The sequence below is a fragment of the Brachyistius frenatus genome, unplaced genomic scaffold (assembly GCF_029030835.1).
Source record: "Brachyistius frenatus isolate BFR_SWC_R1_liver_20210118 unplaced genomic scaffold, ASM2903083v1 Contig_479, whole genome shotgun sequence".
NCBI lineage: Eukaryota > Metazoa > Chordata > Actinopteri > Embiotocidae > Brachyistius > Brachyistius frenatus.
This window is the reverse complement of record NW_027211078.1, coordinates 82,501-90,000: the sequence shown is the minus strand read 5'-3', so window position 1 is coordinate 90,000 and position 7,500 is coordinate 82,501. Positions and strand designations below refer to the sequence as shown.

General features: G+C 53.2%; 2 protein-coding genes across 5 annotated transcripts in view; one reads left to right on the top strand and one right to left on the bottom strand.

Annotated features, from left to right (window-relative positions):
• Nucleotides 1–273, bottom strand: part of LOC138614300 (synapse differentiation-inducing gene protein 1) — a 6,436-nt gene extending 6,163 nt beyond the window's left edge. Inside the window, exon 1 of the mRNA XM_069687666.1 lies at nt 1–273. This exon is cut by the window's left edge and continues 48 nt beyond it. The gene's annotated coding sequence lies outside the window, so the exon portion shown is untranslated.
• Nucleotides 274–1,718: 1,445 nt separating this feature from the next.
• LOC138614288 (cullin-9) overlaps nt 1,719–7,500 on the top strand; it is a 23,485-nt gene continuing 17,703 nt past the window's right edge. For 3 of the 4 annotated variants that reach the window (XM_069687640.1, XM_069687638.1, XM_069687637.1), the window contains exons 1-9: nt 1,720–1,858; nt 3,224–3,898; nt 4,591–4,745; nt 4,880–5,488; nt 6,190–6,331; nt 6,434–6,624; nt 6,707–6,893; nt 6,966–7,190; nt 7,413–7,500. The exon at nt 7,413–7,500 is cut by the window's right edge and continues 111 nt beyond it. In XM_069687640.1, coding sequence (XP_069543741.1) covers nt 1,738–1,858; nt 3,224–3,898; nt 4,591–4,745; nt 4,880–5,488; nt 6,190–6,331; nt 6,434–6,624; nt 6,707–6,893; nt 6,966–7,190; nt 7,413–7,500 — 2,393 coding nt within the window. In that variant the 5' untranslated portion in view covers nt 1,720–1,737. Of the gene's footprint in view, nt 1,859–3,223; nt 3,899–4,590; nt 4,746–4,879; nt 5,489–6,189; nt 6,625–6,706; nt 6,894–6,965; nt 7,191–7,412 lie in introns of all 4 variants that reach the window. The other variant, XM_069687636.1, reaches the window with a different exon arrangement.

Here is a 7,500-nt window from a genome sequence, read left to right as displayed (position 1 = left end):
GGGCTGCACCGCGACCCCTCCTCTGCCCTGCAGCCGCCCTCAGCGCACCCCGAGCCGGACAGAGAGCCCCGAGGGTCCCGGTGTGGAGGTCCGGAGCTCCGAGACTCAGAGAGGCGGGAAAGAAGAGCAACGTCCGTGTGGTCGGAGGAAGACTCTCCTGCAGAGGGATGAAGAGCAGGAGGAGGAGGAGGAGGGAGCATCAGCTGCTGTGGAGGGCTTCTACACGGAGGAGGAGGCACGAGCAGAATACAGAGGAGGTGTGTGTGTGTGTGTGTGTGTGTGTGTGTGTGTGTGTGTGTGTAAATAGCAGCAGAGATTTCCTCCTCCGGGTCCTAAAGCCCCTCAGCGCTCCTCCAGCCTCCTGAGAACATGAAAACGGGAATGACGTCATCGTGTCAGATGTTTATTGATCTGTTTGGATCATTTTAATGTTCTGATCCTGATGGTCCAGTTCATCAGTCACCTCCGGTTCTGTAACACAGTAAAGTTCTAACAGCAGAACTTTCAGAACACCACAGAGGAACCAACGGATCAACAGGAGCCTCCAACAGAACCAGAACCAGAGGAGGAGAACATCTGTTGACAGAACCAGAACCAGAGATGGAGAACTGCTGTTGACAGAACCAGAACCAGAGGTGGAGAACTGTTGTTGACATAACCAGAACCAGAGGTGGAGAACTGTTGTTGACATAACCAGAACCAGAGATGGAGAACTGTTGTTGACAGAACCAGAACCAGAGGTGGAGAACTGTTGTTGACAGAACCAGAACCAGAGGTGGAGAACTGTTGTTGACATAACCAGAACCAGAGGTGGAGAACATTTGCAGAGAGAGAGAATAAACTGTTGGAGGGTCCGGAACAGACCAGAACCCTGCAGGTCCAGAGAGGAGGTGCAGACCGTAGAAGATCCAAAAACATGCACCTCAGGTCAGGTTACCTGGCGCCGCGCTCGTGGCAGCCTGTTGCAGCATCTCCCCCCTGAGAGCCCCCCCTGCTGTAGTGAAGACATTTCCCCTCGGGGATTAATAAAGTGAAATAAAAAAAATAATAAAAAAATAAAAAGAACAACCCTGTTCATGCTGCTGCTGTTTCATTTCCTGTCAGTGCGCCGTCAGCGCCCTCTGCTGGTCAGAACGCGCTGCAGCGGCTGCGTCATGTCTGCTGCGGTTTGTTTCATGAACCTGCAGAAACACGTTTCATTTCACATCATCACAACGAGGACAAACACGCTGCTGGAGACGGTTCGCTGTCAGTTAGTGGTCTTGAAATTTTGTATTATTTAAACATTCAAACACTGCAAAGAAAATTAAACTGATTCATATACATTTAACCAGCGGCTTAAACTAAACCAGACTTCATTCAGAAATCTGCTGATTTTATAGGTTTTTGTCTTTCATTTCAGACTTTTTTGGTCATTTTAGATTTTGGTTGCAGTGCAGTGAAAATTGACAGATTTTATGTTTCCGTCATCTTGACACCAAACTCCAGACAGAAATTTGCAATTTGTATTTGTTACTAACAGTGAGTTAATATTTGATTTAAAATGACTTCTTCTCACTTCAAAAATCGACAAAATGTGTTAAAATATAAAAAGCAAACATTTGTTGTGATTCGTTTGCATGACTCTACACTCCCACAAAGCAGGTGGCGCGCTGCACATTTTAAGAGCAGAAGGACGTCGTGATGGACGCAGAAGAAAAAGCCGCCCGTGACGCGGTTCCTGTGACAAGTGCGCAAATGCGCATCCAGCAGGACGGAGCTCCGAGCAGCAGGCTGGGGACCGACACGGTAGGGCGGAAGAGAAAACAGCGCGTGAGGGGGAAGACGGAGAGCAGGGGGAAGGCCAGTGACACGGCAGGTAAGCCGGACTCACCTGTCGTGGAGCTGTTTCCGTCGGCCGCAGTGTGTCAGCGGAGCCGCCTCCCTGTCGGACCCGGGCTGGGCAGGCCCTCCCCGGCTCCATCCACAGCTACTGAACTGACAGAACGACGCACCAAAGTCCATTAAAAAACCTGCTAATTCAAAATAAAACACACTTAAATCCGGCAGTTTGTAAACTCTGAATCTGTGTCTGAAATGTTTGTGTTTGTTTTCTGGATTCTGTCTTTAATTCGGCACCAACACCCCGCCAGCCTGCAGGGAACCCGCCGGACAGTTCACTTCACAAAGCTGTCTGCTCGGGGTTCACAGTTTGTCCCACCAAAGGGAAGTTTACTCCAAACTTAAGAATCGGGCTCCGTATGTTGATGATTACAGATTGTTAAAGTGCCGAATTTACCAGAAGGTTCTAAGAAGTCCAGCAGCTGTTTTAAACTTATTATGTGTATATAATATATATATATATATATAATATATTATTAAACTTAAGTTCGAACTCGGATGATTTGATTCCCAACCGACGCCACGTTAAACATGGAGATTTTCAAATGGAACTTGGTGTGACGTTCTCTGTGCGGTCCGGCTGAGCTCCCCAGAACTATTTGAGCCGCTGATGGGCTGACTGTGTTAACTAGTTAACTAGTTGGTTAGCGAGGTAAAGTCAGCGCGGTGTGAATAAAGCGGCCAGATGTTCGCCGTTAACGGGAAGTTAAACACATCAGCAGCATTAGCTAACGTTAGCCACCGTGTTAGCTTCTTTTCTGTTGCGTTCAGGTACCGTAGGCTAGTCGGGGACTGGGCTATTTCCTGAAACTGAAACTTATGGCGCTACTTAGCTCTGCGCGAGCTGCCATGACAACCCGGTTAGTGACTGTTTAATGAATAGAGCCATGCTAATGTCAGTGTGGCTAACTGTTTAGCAGCACTGCGTCAGACATTAGACGGACCCCGGCTGTCAGACAACACGCTGCGTCATGTGTTAGACGGACCCCGCCGTGTGATGCACCGAACCGAACACCTTTCTACATCCGGGCTCCAGCTGCAGCTCCAGGTGTTCTCAGGAACATCTGTTGGTGTCAGAGGGACGCAAACAGACATCTGATTCCTTCAATAAAATCCTGGTGACTGTAAATAAACAACCTGTTGTTGGTTTCAGTCAGATCAACACACCTCTGTATTTAGTGGGCGGGGCCTACACTGATGACATCATCAACATGAAATATAAACAAAGCGGAGCTGCTCCTTTTAAAACCCTGTCAGTAAAAAGATCAGATCACATCCTGACTCCTCCCCCTGTCACCTGACTCCTCCCCCTGTCTCCTGACTCCTCCCCCTCTCTCTTCAGCGACCATGGTGGGCGAGCGCCGCAGCGGGAACCTGCTGGTGCAGCTCGGCCCGCGGCTGCAGGCGTATCCTGAAGAGCTGATCCGGCAGCGTCGCACCCACGACGGCCAGACGGAGTACCTGATCCGCTGGTGCCTCGTCACCGTCGACGACGGCTCCAGCTCCGGGGGCGGAGCCAGCGAGGCGAGCGGGACGGGCGGCGGCGGCGGCTCCGGGGCGGGAGGGTCCGGCTCCTCGACATCCGGAGAAACCAAACCGGAGAACATCCTGATGTGGATGTCGACGGAGGACGTGTACGCCAACTGCCCCACCCTGCTGGGCAAGAGGAAGACGGACCCGCAGCGCCCCCTGCAGCCGCAGGAGGAGCGGTGCGGCGGCGACACGGCGGACGGGTGCCAGAGGAGCGGCGAGGAGGTGGAGCTGTCGGACATGAAGGAGGACGTGAAGAACCTGGTGTGCCGCGCCCGCAAGCAGATGGCGAAGAAGAGCGACTTCTCCATCAACATCATGCACACCATCCACGTGCTGAGTGCCTACGCCAGCATCGGCTCGCTGGTCGGCGTCTTCAAGGAGACCGGCGCCCTCAACCTCCTCATGGAGCTGCTCTGCAACAAGGAGACGCAGACGAGGCGCAGCGCCGGCAAGATGCTGCGGGCGCTCGCCTCCCACGATGCAGGTAAACAACAACAACGCACCTAAACACCTTTTTTACACCATCTGAGGGCGGGGCCGGGGGGCGTGGCTAAGTGTAACTACTGACTTTTAATTACAACATTCATTTTTTTTTAACTACATCAATATTTGATTTGTTTTTATCAAATGTTACTTTCATGTTTTGTTTGTTGCCGTTATTGTTCTGTCGTTAGCGACGACTGAGGCTGGTGAACAGGTTCCTCTGAGCAGTCATGTGACTGGAGATTATGATGGTGGTGGTGATGAGGATGAAGATAATGATGATGAGGATGGTGATGATGAAGTTGATGGTGATGAAGATGGTGATAAACTCTGAAATCATACAGTTTATATTTGACGCCCTGCTCTGATTGGTTCCTGTTCTCTGATTGGTTCCTGTTCTGTGAATGGTTCCTGTTTTCTGATTGGTTCCTGTTCTCTGAATGGTTCCTGTTCTCTGATTGGTTCCTGTTCTGTGAATGGTTCCTGTTTTCTGATTGGTTCCTGTTCTCTGAATGGTTCCTGTTCTCTGATTGGTTCCTGTTCTCTGAATGGTTCCTGTTCTCTGAATGGTTCCTGTTCTCTGATATTTTGGACCAAACAGAACATTTTCTAAACTGTATGAACTGTCGACGATGATGTAGCAGACGTGATGTCGTTGTCGTGCCGACGCTGACTTCATCCGTGTCTCTGCAGGCAGCCGAGCGTACGTGTTGCTGTCGCTGAGTCAGCAGGACGGTATCGAGCAGCACATGGACTTCGATAACCGCTACACTCTGCTGGAGCTGTTCGCTGAAACCACGTCCTCAGAGGAGCACGGCATCTCCTTCGAGGGCATTCACCTGCCTCAGGTGAGCTCAGGTCATCTCCACATGTCAGTTTCACCAACATCTTGTTTCCCTGGTAACAGACCGTAGCTGCCAGCGTCCACCCAGCAGGGGGCGCCGCTGCACGCGGAGACCAAACTGTTGTTTGTGTGTTTCAGATTCCCGGGAAGCTGCTGTTCTCTCTGGTGAAGCGGTACCTCTGCGTCACGTCTCTGATGGACAAGCTCAACACGGCGGGGGCGGAGTCCAGCTCTGACAGACAGGATGCTAGCCCCTCCCCCGCCTCCTCCTCCAGCACCGCCCACCAGACGGAGCACCTGCGCGTGCAGCGAGAGTTCGACTTCACCATGGCGATGGCCAACCTGATCTCAGAGCTGGTCCGAGTGATGGGCTGGGACCGGAACCGGCAGCCCCCCGACGGGTCCGTCCAGAACCACGGAGGAGGCGGGGCCTGTGGGGAGGAGCAGGGCGAGGAGGCGTCCCGTCCCGTCCTCAGATCCATCTTCCAGCCCCGGTTCTGCGCTTCACCCGTCGCCCTCAGCGCCGGCTCGGCGGTCGCGGCGCCCGCCGCGGCACCACCGAAGAAGAAGACGGGAAACGGATTCAAAACGCGCTCCGACTTCGCCAGCCGCTCGGCCTACGTGGAGTACGTCCAGGACAACCTGAAGAGTGGCATGACGGTCCGCATGCTGGAGGACTATGAGGAGGTGAGCGCCGGAGACGAGGGAGAGTTCCGCTACAGCAACGACGGCTCACCACCTGTTCAGGTGAGAACACAAGCTAAAGACACGTTTACACATCTGACAGGTGAGCTCACCTGAGAACACACACACACACACACACACACACATATATACACACGCACATACACACATACACACACACGCACACACACACACACACACATACATACACACACACGCACATACACACACATACACACACACACACACACACACACACACACACACACACATACATACACACACACGCACACATACACACACACACACACACACACACACACACACATACATACACACACACGCACATACACACACATACACACACACACGCACATACACACACACGTACACACACACGCACACACATACACACACACACATATACACACACACACACACGCACACACACATAAACACACACACACACACACACACACACACACACACACACACACACACACACACACACACACAACAGTCTGAAGGACCGCAGCAGCTCTGATGATGTCACAGGTCAGCCGATCAGTCGTCAATACTTCTGACAGCTGTGTTTGTTTGTTTAATGAGCGACTAGTTTCCATGGAAACAAATCGTAGGCACGGGGGCTGTGTCTAATCTCAGGTGAAGTGATAATGTAACCTCAGGTGTGTTTGATGTTGGTCCCCCAGCGTCCTCCTGCAGACTCACCTGTCCTGACTGTCCCTCTGTCCCGCTGCCTCCAGGTGTTCTGGAACTCTCTGTCCAGAACCTACTGGGTCCACTGGCACATGGTGGAGATCCTGGGAGGAGGAGGCAGCACGCAGTCCGACAAGGACACGCAGGAACGAGCATCGTCCCTCACCGAGACGCTCAGACTGACCACAGGTGAGAACCTGTCTGTCCTCCTCTCCTGTCTGTCCTCCTGTTTGTCCCCCTCACCTGTCTGTCCTCCTCACGTATCTGTCCTCGTCCCCCGTGTCCCTCCAGTGAGCCAGACGTTCTTCTCCAAGCCCCCCGGGGGTCTGTACTCGCTGCCGTACCTGTCGGAGGTGCTGCAGGCGGAGCCTGTGTGTCTGAGTCGTGCTGAGTGGTGGGAGGTGCTGTTCTTCATCAAGAAGCTGGAGACGCAGCAGCAGCAGGAGGTCAGCGGCCTCCTGCTGAGGAGCCTGGACGAACAGGTGAGGGGGTGAAGCAGGAAGTCACGCACCAAGAGATTGAAGCCTCTTTTCAAAATAAAACACCCGTCTCCTGTCTGTCCAGGAGGCTGCGCTGGACGACTCGTCCCTGATCAGCCTGTCCGTCCCCGGAGACGTGGCGAAGAAGCTGCTCCATTTCCTGAAGCAGAACCTGCCGTCGTCGTGTCTCGGCGACCTGCTGTGCTCTCACGCCTTCCTCAAACACTACCTGAGGAGAGGAGGAGGAAGTCTGGAGGACGAGGAACTGCTGGGTGAGGACACGCACCTCCTCCCCAACGTCTCCGTCCTCGGGACGCCGTGTCTCACTGTGCTCTGTTCTCCAGCTGAAAGCTCTATGGGGCCATCCAGCCTGGCAGAAGGAGCAGGAGGAGGAGCAGGAGCAGCAGCTCAGAACCTCTCGTCTTCATCGTCAGCTTTGGACTCCTCTTCCTCAGCGATGGTCTCCAAGAAAGCCAAGAAGGAACTTCCTGCTGACTCGGAGACGGACAGCGGGTTGCCGACCGAGGACGACAGCAAGTACCCCGAAGACCTGGAGGACAAGATGAAAGGTGGGACAGGTGTCTGTGTAGGGGCGGGTTGGAGAGGGGAGGTGCGGGGTGGGGGGTGCTCTGGCTGCTCACCCGACTTGTAACATGTCTGTGGACCTATTGATCCTCAATCAGTGGATATCAATCCACACCAAGCTCCATTCAAATATCAGTCGATTTTATACACGGGACATGATGCACATGAAATTACCCATAAACCATCAGGAGTCTGTCCTCCTGCAGTGTTCAACAACCCGCGTGTGCAGGGGAAGAAGACGGTTCTGGAGAAGCTGGGGGAGGTGGTGGACGTCCTGAAGAAGGGAGGGTCGGG